General features: G+C 41.3%; 1 protein-coding gene across 7 annotated transcripts in view; it reads left to right on the top strand.

The window, feature by feature from the left end:
• LOC138611357 (microtubule cross-linking factor 1) overlaps nt 1-13558 on the top strand; it is an 82075-nt gene that overhangs the window by 52998 nt on the left and 15519 nt on the right. For all 7 annotated transcript variants that reach the window (XR_011309608.1, XR_011309606.1, XR_011309607.1 and 4 more), the window contains 3 exons: nt 64-234; nt 5565-5732; nt 11134-11406. Coding sequence is in view for 4 of the 7 variants with exons in the window: in XM_069684419.1 (XP_069540520.1) it covers nt 64-234; nt 5565-5732; nt 11134-11406 (612 nt within the window). In the remaining 3 variants the exon portion in view is untranslated. The remainder of the gene's footprint in view (nt 1-63; nt 235-5564; nt 5733-11133; nt 11407-13558) is intronic.

Raw genomic sequence — 13558 nt, 5'->3', positions numbered from 1 at the left:
CACAATCAAAACAAGTGCATGAATTAAAGCTCAGGCTTCTCGTGGCTGTTTTATCTCTTCCAGTTTGAGAAGCTGGAGGGCATCCCAGAGCTGGGAGTGATAACGGAGCAGGCAGAGGGAGAGTCGGATCGAGACGACAGGCTGTATTTACCACAAACTCCGGGGGACGTCCGCGATACCGGGCCCTTCATCCCTCTGCCGTCACCTGACCGACACCTGCAGCATCAAAGACAGGTACTGACACGTTTACAGCTCCTCCACTGGGTTTGGACTGAATGTTGTGACAGCGACTGCAACTTCCTGCAAGTTCTGAGTTCATGAGTTATGTTGTGACGTAGAAGCCATATTACCCTGAGCCAGTGGTTAAAAATATAAAAATAAAATATGCAGATAGAAGAGGGTTTCTATAATTTGGACCTGCACGAACAGCTTCAATTTTAGCTCTCAATCACGTATGAATCATCCCTCTAAAGGAGCAAAAGCATCACGTCTTGGCATCTTACATTATTCCTGATGAGAACCCTTATGCATAATAATTTCTGTAAGGGTACCGACTCACGGCATTCCCCCAAAAGCATATAAAAAAATCTATCGTTGAATCTTGATGGCCAGGCCAATGCAGTGCCCCCCTGGATATGCAGGAACTTGGGCTGAAGCCTAGATCTTAATGTGCATCAGCCTATGCCAGCATACTTGAACATTTCCTGTATACTTCCATCCCTGGAAGGAAGACTCCGAGATATGACTGGATTAGAACACCACATCTGACTGTCTGCCTTCTGATGGAGAATGTGGAAATAGATAGTTTTAAAATGTTTAATCACGAGTAATGGAGTCATCCTAGGGTCAGGATGTTTCACATTTAAGTCTTCGAATTAAAGTCTAAAGTCTCTGACTTATTTATTGATAAGGACTGTTTTCTTGTTTTTATTTTTATTTTTTTAATAAGGCCCAAATAATTTATTCAGTTTCAAGCAAGGGCTGGCACGTTTGTTCACCTGCATGCGCATTCACAAGTCTTCTTGTTCAGCAACAGTTCCTGCCAGGACGCCTAAAGAGGCGCCAGAAATCGTGCGTTTTGCTTTCAAAGATTTTACATCAAATGCAAGCAAGAGCAGTGAAACATGTTTGATATGTAAAAGAAGCATCGAGGAGAAGACGGGGACATCCTCAAACATTCCCTCTAAAAAGCTAGGGATGCACGATATTGGATATATATATATACGATATGCCGATATTTTACATCTCAATTAGCCAATTACCGATACCGATATTTTTTTCCTGCACACCTAATTGCAGAGATCATCAACTCACTTCTGTATTGGAATTAGCGTACAGTGTCGTGCCGAGGTCGGGCATTTAATCAAGTATGCAGCAGCCCATTATTTTATCGGTTAATTATATCGGCGGATATCGGCGTGTTGGCCGATAACCGATAGTAAATTTTTAAGCCAATATCGGCCGATACCGATAACGACATAGGTTTGAAATATTCACATATCTATTTTTGCGCAGTATGTCCACAATAGGGCATACCAATATAACGATAGACAAACTAACTTGCGAAGATGTATTTATTTAAACATAAACATGCCTTTTAAAAGATCAACATAGCTCAACACAGCTTGCAAAATAAACAAATAAAATAATGACGTTACGATAAAATGGACACTCAGCGCTCCAAGTGAGCTGTGACAGGTATAGCTATGTATTTAAACATAAGCATGTCTTTTAAAAAAAAATCAACAGACCAACGCCTGTCTGTTATGCTGGGGGTGAGAATCTCTCTCTCTCTCTGTCTCTGGTGTGGCTGGGAATTCTCCCCCATCATTACCACGCGTCACATGGTTGTTGTTTTAGTTCCTTTCAGCCAGACTAAAGTTAATTATTAATGTATCATCGTATAAAGTGACGTGTTCATTCAAAGCGCTCTGCATGAGGACATACGAGAAGACGCTAGAAAACACGTATAAATATTAATTTGAAGAATCGAATATCCGTTTTTTATTGCAATTCAGTTACTTATTCGAATTTAGAATATTGGTTGACAGCCCGATTGAGGACTCAGGTAATGGGGACTTGACTTGGACTCGCCTCTTATTCTTCTTTGGTGACTTGAACACTGGGGACTCGAGACTCGGCTTAGACCTCAGGTTTGCTGACTCGACTGTAATACTGCTACACACAGAAAATGCATAAATGAGACATGTAAGTCATATTTAAAGAAAAAATGAGTTAAATACAATTAAAAACACTTGTCTGTTAGTAACAAGGATGTGCACGGTACTATACTGAGAAAAGAACACATTATACAATTATATAAATACACACATAATGAACAGTTGAACTGTACAGTTATAGTGCAGAAGAATTGTATTCATAGTCTCTTTTATAATCTGTGGTAAATTGTTGTACTGACAGAGTTTGGGTGTTTGTAATGGCCTTTTTATTTTTCTCATTCAGCTTCATTGTGTGCAAATGAATGTCTGGCAGAGGTTCATTAGTGCTCTGTTGGCATGCTATGCAGATGAGAGTTTTGGCCTAGATAACCAGTTAGAGGCAGTAATTATTTTGAGTCCACACAGTCTTGGGCTTACTGTTCAAACACAAACATGGACTCTCAGTTACATGCAGAGGAGACAAAAGGAGCTGTGTACTTCTCCGGGCTGCCGAATGTTTCAGAGGACATTTACCCAACATCGCGTGTTTCTGTCAGCACGCCTGTCGACCACTTTGTCCCTCCGTTAAAGTAAAGAAAGTACCTAAGCATTTTGGGTTGGATGCATTATTAAGCAGCTCTAAGTGCTCTATTTTGTCCTGTGTTTTGATTTTTCCCTAACATCATAAAAAAAGGTTTGTACAGTGATCTGACAGCGGCGCTTTACTCTGTGAGCAGTGTTCCAGTTTTAACAAGGTAGACTATATTAAGCTTTATGCACGAGAGCAGAAATTAAGACTTGCTTAAGTAAGCAGTTGCACACATGACTACTACAGCAGAGCAGAGCAAGCACAGAGGATAAATCCTGCAGCTGGGCTGAGATAATAGTATGTTCAGCTGTAAAAAGGTAATTGGAAGACAAAATGTAAGGAGTTTGTGTAGGAAGCTCTAATCAGTATATAAGGAGCACGTATGTAAAAGTATTGTTTGAAACGGTTAACACCACTTAGCATGTCTGTTGTAAAATCAGCTGAGATATCTCTGGAACACTTTAAGTGATTGGATTTAGCAGGGCTGTGAGTTTGTAGCTGGTTGGCACCCTGGTTAGCACTGTTATATCATTATAGGAGTGGGTCTTTTCTGTATCTAAGCTAAGACATGGTGGGTTTCTTCCTAAAGATATGCAAATGAATTATTAAAAATACCCACTGCGTCTTCCCAAATCTCCTGGGTGCTGCTAAGTAGCAGATAGAAGAGGAACTTCCCCATAGGGAAACATAGAATAATATAAATCCTACATGGCTGTGGCTCAGTGGTAGAGTCGGTTGTCCTTAAATCTGAAGGTTGGTGGTTTGATCCCTGACTGCTACAGTCACATGTTGTTGACATGTGTCCTTGGGCAAGACACTGAACCCCAAATTGCTCCTGAAGGCAGAGCCATTGGTGACGAATGTGCATCGATACTGGATGGAGATTTGCACTTTGGCCTTTGTCATCAGTGTGTCGATGTGAGTGTGAATGGGTGAATGTGACATGTTGTGTGGTCGCGAGACTAGAAATGTGCTATATAAGTACAGTCCATTAACCATTTTTGACCAATTTGGTTGGAAAGCTGGAAATAACCCCGTTGACCTCTCTAAAACTGATGAAGCTATTTGATGGGTATTTTGCTAGCTTGTTTGGGCGTCCTGGTGGTACTGTTGGTTCAGACAGTTATCATAGTATAAACTTGTTCATTTCTTTCCCACTTTGTCCACTGTTTAATCAAGGCAAAATGCATTTGCTACTGTTAGCTAGCACAAATAGATTCAAACAAGTGAGTTTTCAAACATTCAATAATCTGCATTGCAAAAGCTTCATGAATATCCAACAGGTTTTTTTAGGCCTCAAGGATGCATTCAAGTTCATTTTGGTTTGAAACTGTAAATGTAACTGTGTTTATTTACAAGGAAATTCCACAGGGTCCCTTTAACTTAAAATAAGCTAATTAGCCTGTAAGCTAGCTAGCTACCAAACAATACTTCTGGTAGCTGGCAGAAGGACATTTTTGAGATGACCAATTTGGTTGAGAAGTAAGAAATCAAATTTGTGTAATAGCTTTAAATTAAAGTGACCCTGTTGATCTTTTGAAAACTGATGAAGCTAATGAGCTATCATTTGATGGGTATTTTGAGACGGTTATCATAGTATACAATAGTTCTTTTAGCAAGTCAGTGTTTCTGTCTTTTGTTTAATAAAGGCAACATGCTTTTGCTACTTCTAGCTAAATAGATTCAAACAAGTGTGATTTAAAACATTCAACAATCTCCGTAGCAAAACCTTCATGAATCAGGTTTTTGGTTTATTTTGGTGTGAAACACTAGATACAACAGTGTTTATTTACAAGGTAAGTCCACAGGGTCCCTCTAACTTAACATAAGCTAATTAGCCTGTAAGCTAGCTAGCTACCAAGCAACACGTCTGGTAGCTGGAAGGCTTGCTAATTTATTTTATGTTGATATTTTTAAATGAAAATATATTTTTTTAATCTTTTCTTCTTCAGTGTACGATTCTGCAAGGAAATCTAGTTTTAAAAAAGGTTTTCCGGACCAGTTAAAACATCATAAATATTTCTACGAGTTCCACTTTATCCCCGGTTACCTTATCGACGTGCTCTGGCCTTTTAGCACCTGAGCTCACATCGAGTTCTCAGCCGAGCCGGCGGTGCTGTAGTGATACCTGGAGGGGATGTTTTACTCACAGACTCCTTTGTGCATCACCGCCTCCTGCTGAGACCTGAGCTCTTACTACAGCAGGAGCACCGGAGGCAAACAGCTCTGCACACACCTCTCCGAACAGACACTTCAGGAATAACATTGCTGTTCTCTTCACTGTGACCCGGTGCATGTCATATAGCCTGAAGCAGTTAGAAACCCAAATACAAAACATCTAAAGTCTCTCAGATCCTCCTGCGTCATGATTGGACTAAGATAAATCAGAATGGTAAATGTACAGCAGGTTTTGATTTCAGTGTAATTACAGCAGCTCTCAGAGGTTCCTAAGGGATTTCTCTTAATTTCCACAGATCTGTTAGGAGGAATTTGAGTGCTTTTATCCTTCTACGTGTATATATAAGTTATTTAATAGCAAGAGTTGAGAAGGATGTGTGGGAAAGGACACAGGTTTAGAAAACAGGGCAAGAAGACAGACAGGAAACCGAGGAAGCTCAAGTCAAATTGATTTATAAAGCACTTACAAAGACGATTCGTCCCAAAGATAATCAAAGGACACCGGCTGAGATAAAAACAGGAGACAAGACTATCAAGATAAGGACAGAACATGCGGAAATTGCCATTTCCATGTGTACCTGAGTGTGTCCACTTAATCTTTCCTAATCGTGTGTTTTGTCTGAATTCCCTGTGTGCAGTTTGGGGAGAACCGACAAGTACTTCAGGCCCTGCGGACGCTGCTGGAGGAGTTTCGGGAGGAGCTGCAAGAGGAGGAGACGCGGCGATGCCAGCTGCAGCAGTCCTACGCCAATGACAAAGCTCACTGGGAGGTCAAGTGGGCAGAGATGAAGTGCCAGGTCGCACAGGTACAGATGGCGTCTCAGCGCCCACCTTAAAGAAACAGGACACAATCTGGTGTGAGGAAACTAACGGTGCATGGAGTAAGCAGCAAGGTGACAGTAAACATGTTGCCTTGTGCACGGATGAAATCCCACTAAGGGAAAAGCGGTAACAAGGCAAAAACAACACATCTTTTAGCTTCTCCCCTTTGGATGATAGTTTATAATCTATATCTCAAGTGCCAAACACGGGGACAGAATCCAATTCAAAGCATCCCTCAACAATTCAATTAAAGGAGGAAGGACAGCTTCCAATAACAGAGGAAGATGATGAATCACTTGCTTGGCACCGTGTAATTACTATAGTCTGTCATCGTGCATCCAATTATTTCAGCTTTGTGTCTAATTGTTCAATGTGCCTGTAAGCATCTTTTAACCGAACATCTGTTTAAGCTCGCTCTTACTTTCCTAAAAGGAGTCTTAATACTTTTTTCATCTCATCTGATGTGAGCACATGAAAGCTGATATCTGTCATTTTGTACTGATGCAGATTTTTGTGTCAATATCAAAAATAAATTTGCACCCAAAATATCCCTTTAAAACGGCTTTTACAATATTCTGGGGAAAAGTCTTTTGGGAGTGTATCAAAAAGCCACAAGCCATTTAAAAACACTGTTTTAAAGGGCCAGTTGGCTGAATTTCAACCTCAGTCCTATAATGCTATTATGGGGAGCTAATGCCATTGCCTGGAAAACCTCCGCCAGACTACGTAAACGCATCATCTGGCGGATGCCAGAGAGCTCGCTAAACTACACTTCCTCAATCTAGGACACACGTCTCCGATGTCATGTCTCGTTCAGAATCGTCAGGTTTGAAATGTAGACTGCAGACCTGAAGATGTTTTTAGACGATCCACCGGTATATTCTCATTGTGTTTCGGATTCTGTATCGCTCTGAGCCGTTGCCTGCAGCGAAACGATAGTATTTCACTCCAGCGTCTCTGGCTGGGCCGTTCCTTTCAGAGGGAGGGGCGCAATGCATGCTGGGTATTGTAGGAATGTAGAATGGGCGAAACCACAAGCTGTTTGTACAACTTTCTCCACAGCTATGGCGCCAATTTCAAATATTATTGCTTCTATCGATTACAGAGAACACCAGCTTTGACTGACGGTGGCTTTTTTCCAGGGGCGAACTGCTCCTTTAATAACAAATGTATTAGTTTGAAGGCTTATCAGATTCCAAAATGCTTCACAGAGAGTTATAATTTTGTAATGTGGGAAAACTTACAAAGTAGTCAATCTGTTTGCAGAAAAATTACACTATCACAGCAACACGTGTTGCAGTCTATATGCTGCTTTCAGCCCATTTATCTTACTGACAGGGGTGTTTGCAGGGGTTCATTCCCAAGTTCCCAGGTAAGGGTTATCTTTGCAGCAAAAGAGCAGAGGGATGTGGATGTTTTACATGCAGTCTGAACGTCAAAAATCTATCCAGCCACTGTGGGAATATCAGTGTCTTTGAGGGTGCAGGTTTCAAAGAGCAGAACATCAGTGGGCTGAAAGCTGTAGGTGTTTTTTTTCAACATATTGACTCAGGGAAAGAACATTGAACATTTGAGTTAGGGGGAAAATGAAATTGCGTGCAGCAAAAGGTAGTCAGTCTGTTTGGGGCTGCGCTGTCTATTTTTTGTTGGCAACAATTTTAAAAAGGAGCTTTTTTTCTTTCCCTTTGTCTTTAAAATCTTACTCCTGCAGCACATAAGGCGTCTTAGGGTCCAAGGCTCCCTGGCGACATCACTAGCATGCAATATGCTGGAAAATGACACCTTACATTGCAAGAACAAAGTACGGTCTGTCTGATTGGGGTCTTTATGTGTGATATACTGAATTTCCCCTCTGGCGATCAATAAAGCACTATCTTTATATCAAGAGGATATTAAGCATAATTTTAGCTGTGTACATCACCATCTGTCAGTCTTTTTAGATGCCGGGTAGTTTTTAAATTCTGCACATCAGGATTAGTCAATATCTGTTTAAATTCTGCCCTGCACGTGTTGCTTTGTTGCATTTTTATTTCCTGGTAGACTACAGCTCGGTGAAGTGAGAAGACGACAGTATAATGGAAGGCAGCAGCAGAGTAGCTCAGAGGGATATTGAATCTGTGTTGTTTTACGGTGCAGATGGTCATCGCGGTCGGAGCCTCCTTGTCTGCTGTGTCTGATTTAAACTGGAGATTTTATTTCCCTTTGAGAGGCTGGGCATGTACACGCTGGGAGGAAAAACAAAACTTACAATCGATTAGTTTTTTCATGACCACAGTGTTGCAGAGATAGAAATTATAAAAACACAGTGTCAGAGGCTGAGTCAAGCCTTTCCTCAGCTGTATCTGATAAAAAAAGGAAAGTGCAGCTTTGGGAACTAATTAAGCAGTTTAAGTTATAGGAGGAGGATGATCTTTTTATCTCCCTTGCTCTTAGTCTGTGCAGCTTTGACATGGTTCATATCCTTCCACAGAACAGGGGTCGCCGAGGGCCTTAATGAGAACTAATTTACTTAGTTTCCTGTGATAACACCATGTCGAGTTCTTCTCCTGCTCCGCTGCTTCGTTCTGATTAAGACTTCAGAAACATGCCGCTAAACTGCTGATCATTACGCAGCCCAGCAGAGCAGAGCAGGATTGGAAATTACCTCACCTGTGTATTTATACATGGATATGAGTTATTTTTTGTGTCATGTTTGGCAGCTATTAATATCGTCGCCCAGGCCCGGCTCATGTTTCTGGTTTGGTGTCAGACACAGTGTGGAGCCTCCTAAATATCCATCTTTATTTATAATGTCTTACATCTTCACTCTAAGCGTTCAGTCAGCAGCTATTACTGTACATGTTATCCTCCCCAGTTTGAAAAGCCAATATAAAATGATACAAGACAAACATTTGTGAATGGCCGTTATGTAAGCTGGCGTTTGAAGGCAGCCTTGACTCGCTCTTCACACGCGGCTCCAGCGCCGCAGACTCTGGTTTGTACCATTATGTTGGGGGATCAAAGCGCGTCTGAAGATAACAAAGCTCTGCTCTGCTCGGGAAACAGAAGCTTCCAGAGTGGCTTCACTTCGTCCTTCTGCTGCTTTGAAGATTTCTGCAGTGCATGTGAATCTTTGGATCAGAGAGAGGTTTGAAATATAAATTTGGGAGGACGGCCCTCGCTCAGGTTTAAATTAGCGTGCCCGTCTGGCTCCAAAACAACTCCTGGAGCTTGTGTAGTTTCTTTTTTAGCATTCAGACTCAAAACAGCTCAGAGGTCTTCTTATAGCTGTGTCCCAATCCAGGGGCTGCAGCCTTCGAAGGCCGTATTTGAATTGCGTCACAGCGACTCATCAAAGGCTGTCCCAATTCGAAGACTCCTTAAGACGCAGCCGACAAATGCGTCCTCCTCTTCCTGGGCCACGAAGGATCCATCAGGTGCATCCTTTGCGGCCCAACGTTTCCCGAGATTCATTGCGCGCCAATTCAAAGGAGATGGCGGATTCTTGTGCAGCCAAAAGAAGTTTTTGGTTTCAACTCATTCGAATAGCTAGCGTTACACATGTAAAAAAAAAAACGTACCTTGAAACAAGTTTGCTTTAAAATAATAGGTTAAGTTACGTGACGTTAGTTATAACGTCTAGTTATATCGTCTTGGCTAGATAGCTTGCTAGCTACCTGTTGCTAGGCGACAGGAGCTGCGTTTGGTGACGAAGGGTAAGGGCGGGAACAGCTTGTGACACAAACAGGAAATCCTCTGAAGACCAGACTGTCTCGTTTCAGTTTTGCTTTAATGGTCTACACAGGCTATAAATTACTCATCCTCTGTGGGCCACGTCATTTTAAGGATTGGGACATAGCTCAAAATCAATTATTAGACACAAATTATTAATTTAGAAATTATTATATTTCCGTTTTCTGTTTAAAAATAGTCCACTCACAGTCAGAGCTGCGTCCATAGCAACGCTGAACTCTGTAGCCTTCTTAGAATGAGCTAACCGAGCTGTTATTACTCACATTAAATGGAAACATTTCCTCTGATGGTGAAGTGAGACATGGTGAACGGGACAGCATGAATCAGCGCGGCACCCGATTGAGGTTTTCTCTCTCATCACTGTCAGAGTCTGTTGACATTTTCTTTTCCATTCACGATCTTTAAACACCGCCGTATCCCGTAACTGTGTTCCATTTAATGTTTACTTCATGTGCCGTCTTCAAACATCATTTTCAAATACGTCAAAATATGGATTGATATGATTACAGTTAGTCCTCCAGATTGTGTGATTAGAGCCGCATCCCTAGCAACGGTCGGTTCTTCATAGCAACAGTCTGCTATAGAGAAATTGCAGACCTACACAATTAATACTTAAACTTTAGTTTCTTAAACAAACAAAAAAAATTTTTTAATTAACCTTTATTTAACCAGGAAAAGCTCTTGAGATTAAAAGAGTGGCCAAGTCAGGCGGCAACACATTAATGAAGTTTCTGACAAACAATGAGCAGCCATACATACAAACATAATACAGAACACGTGACTATAATACAACAAAAGACATGAAATAAAAAGTGAAACCAGTCAAACTTTGTTTAAAACAACCACAATCATAAATATATCAAGCAGAACATCTACAGCCATGTGTCTGCCTCCAGTCTGTCGTCAGTCAACTACATTTTGCAAATAATATATACACACTTTAACTCAAGTAGGAAGTATAATGAATGAAATACAAACCAAAGAATCCTGTTTTAATGACAGATTTGTGCATTTGAAGGCTTATCAAACACCTCAAGTCAGTGTGAACACAGCTGTAACATTTCCAGCCCATGTTCTCTTTATTTCCATATAGGCTGTTTGTCTTAATAAACAGCCCCACAGAGCCGTCTCATAATTAGCTCACTCATTAATTATGTTAATTCAGCATCATGAGAGGGCTCCAAATGATAAGCTAAACATTTTCAGTCATCGCTTTAATCTGCTTTGACACTAATTCATTATTTGTAGCTGTGTGAGCGCTTAACTTCCCTTTTTCATCATTATATTATTTCATTAAACTCAAAGACCTTTCGAAAAGATTGAAAGATCAAAAGAGGGAATTGTGAGTTATGCACGACGTATCAAAGACTTCTGTTTGGAGTATTACAAAGCTTTAAAGAATGACGCATCTCACTGTAAAAAGGTATCGATTCGTCGGGGAGGACGGGCAACAAAAATGGATGATGAAACAAGTGTGATAGAGCTGTTGTTAACGTATGAAAAGTTTTTTACGTATGTTTTACGTTTTTATTAGTGTAGTCTTAACTTTAAACACTGCTTTTTCTTTGTCGTACTGTTTATTATTTCTTTATACTTTACATTATATCAAATCCATCCTCATCAAATATTCCTGTGTCTTTGCTCTTTGTTCAGTTGGAGGAGGAGACGCCAGGAAAGGTGCGAGGCGAGGCCCAGGGAGACGAAGGTGAACCGGCCGGAGACCCTGAGTGGGCCTTGAATCAGGAGCGCGAGGAGCACCAGCGTCTGCTGGCCGAGAGCCACAGCACCTCCCTGGACCTCCGCTGGAAGCTGCAGCACGGAGAGAAGAGGTGGGGCCGCGAGAGGGCCGAGCTCCTGGAGCACTTCGACCGGGAGCGGCAGGAGTGGGACGGCAGCGTGAGGGAGCTCCACCGCAAGATGGAGAGGGTGAGAGAGCAGAGACAGAGGAGGAAGGCTTGTAGTACATAATAAACGGCTGTGGCTCAGTGGGTCGGTCGGCTCAGTGAGTCGGTCGTCTTTCATTCGGCAGGTCAGAGATTCGATCCCCAATTCCCTCAGGCTACATGTCGAAGTGTCCTTGGGCAAGACACTGAACCCCACAATGCTCCCGGTGGCATAGCCATGTGATAACTGATTGACAGTCGGGCACTTTACGTAGCAGCCTCTGCCATCAGTGTGTGTGAATGGATGAATGTGACATGTAGTGTAAAAGCAGCTTTGAGTGGTCGCAAAGACTAGAAAAGCGCTATATATACCATTTACCATAAACAGAGTGAAGGAAGGACAGGGTCAGGAACGGAAAGGAACACCACAGGGTCCATCCTGTAGACGTTAATATGACTACACATGACCTCCTCAGTAGATGGAATTTGCTCACTTGTGACTGAGTAATACATTTCTGCTTTTCAAGGCAATTTTAAGGACTTCTTGTGCATGTTAGCTTAAAGGTGAGACACGCAGTTAAAACTTGACCTTGTAATCACACGCCACAAGTGCTATTTAGCAGCTGTTCACGAATTAGATTTCCTTTTTAACCTGTGAGCCAACCTTGCCGAGAAGTACTAAAAGTGCATTCAAATGGAAATATGAACATCCACATATTTAGTTTTTTCTAGACTGAGGAGATTCTTAATATCCTTTTTCAAACTCCATCTGTTCACTGTTTCCAGCTTCTTAAATGTGAGGATTCTCCCAAGCACGTAAATACTGATTTTTTTCAGTGCCAAGAGTCTCTTGGTTTTACCTTTTTTTTAGTGCTGTCAGGTGATTAAAAATTAATCAAATTAATTACAGGCTTTGTGATTAATTAATTAATCTCGATTAATCACATATATCAATGATTTCTGTGAGAAGCCCATCACATGTAGACTTACTCAGTCTAGATGGTTATCTCTTACTTCCACACGTTGATTGTGCCCTTTTCTTCACCTTATTAAGTCTTAATCTGAGACCTCGTTTCCCTTCAGTCGGAGACTTTAAACTAAACTACTTCCTCAAAAACTGAAAAAAAAGAATAACACACACTCAACTTAAAGATCTGACGCCTTGTCTTGTTAATGATTGTGTGTGTGTTTTTAAGAGGAGAAACAGGGACAAAGCACCCGAGGTTATTATCGGCTCAGTTGTTTGGGACTTTAAAAATGGTCGTTAGATTAAAAGAAGTCCTGAGGAGGATTCCTGAATAATTGATGTCCTTTGGGGGATTTTAATGAAGCATACTGCAGCATCTCACCTCACTTGTGTTTGATGTCCCAGACAGGAGGTAGAAACATGAACCGGTTAATATGATATGAGAGTATTAACATATAAAACAGTGACTGGAATAATAAGGACAGGAACACAGCTCACTTTCAGCAGCTCAGAAAACAAAGTGCTGATGCACGGCTGAACGGAGACACAGAGCAGGAAGCAGCGATGCATTATTCAGCGATGCTGCAGCAAACAATAAAACACAGGTCACCTACTGAATGGCTCAGAGTGGCAGCGTTAAAGTGAAGGAGTGGTGTGAGTGTTCTTTAACCCCAAGAATGAAGCATGGTCCTTAACACTCAATGGCACAAGTGGACTACTCAGTGGAGGCATACAGTGGCAGAAAACATTGACGGAAAGCAATGTGTTCTCATGTGAGGGACGCCTGCACTGCATGATTGAAACATACTATAAATGTGAGGGACCACAGCAGGCTGTTTTGCATGCATAATAGAGATAGACCAATAAGTAACACGGACCGATTATGACAATATTTCATTAACAAAAACACATCTGGTAAAAAAATAAATGTCAGTTCAGAAATAACACAGATGATCTTTTAAGTATAATTTGTCTCCAGAAAGCACTGACTAATTTAGGATATCCTTATGTTTATGTAAAAAAAAACCTTGTTGGCTACGCACATCCAATGTCAGTTGGACTCTTATGTTATAGACCAGTGGCTCTCAACTGGTCTAGCCTTAGGACCCACCACCACCTCCTTAATGACAAAGTTTTTAACCATTCAAAATGATTGAATTAACTTTGGTTGAGTTTGGACCTGAGACGGAACAAAACATCACAAATAAAATTAGTATAATAGTCGGCC

This window comes from Semicossyphus pulcher, unplaced genomic scaffold (assembly GCF_022749685.1).
Source record: "Semicossyphus pulcher isolate SPU_LCO1_2020_fin unplaced genomic scaffold, fSemPul1.0.p SCAF_7, whole genome shotgun sequence".
NCBI lineage: Eukaryota > Metazoa > Chordata > Actinopteri > Labriformes > Labridae > Semicossyphus > Semicossyphus pulcher.
The sequence above is the reverse complement of the archived record's forward strand: the minus strand, read 5'-3'. Positions and strand labels throughout refer to the sequence as shown.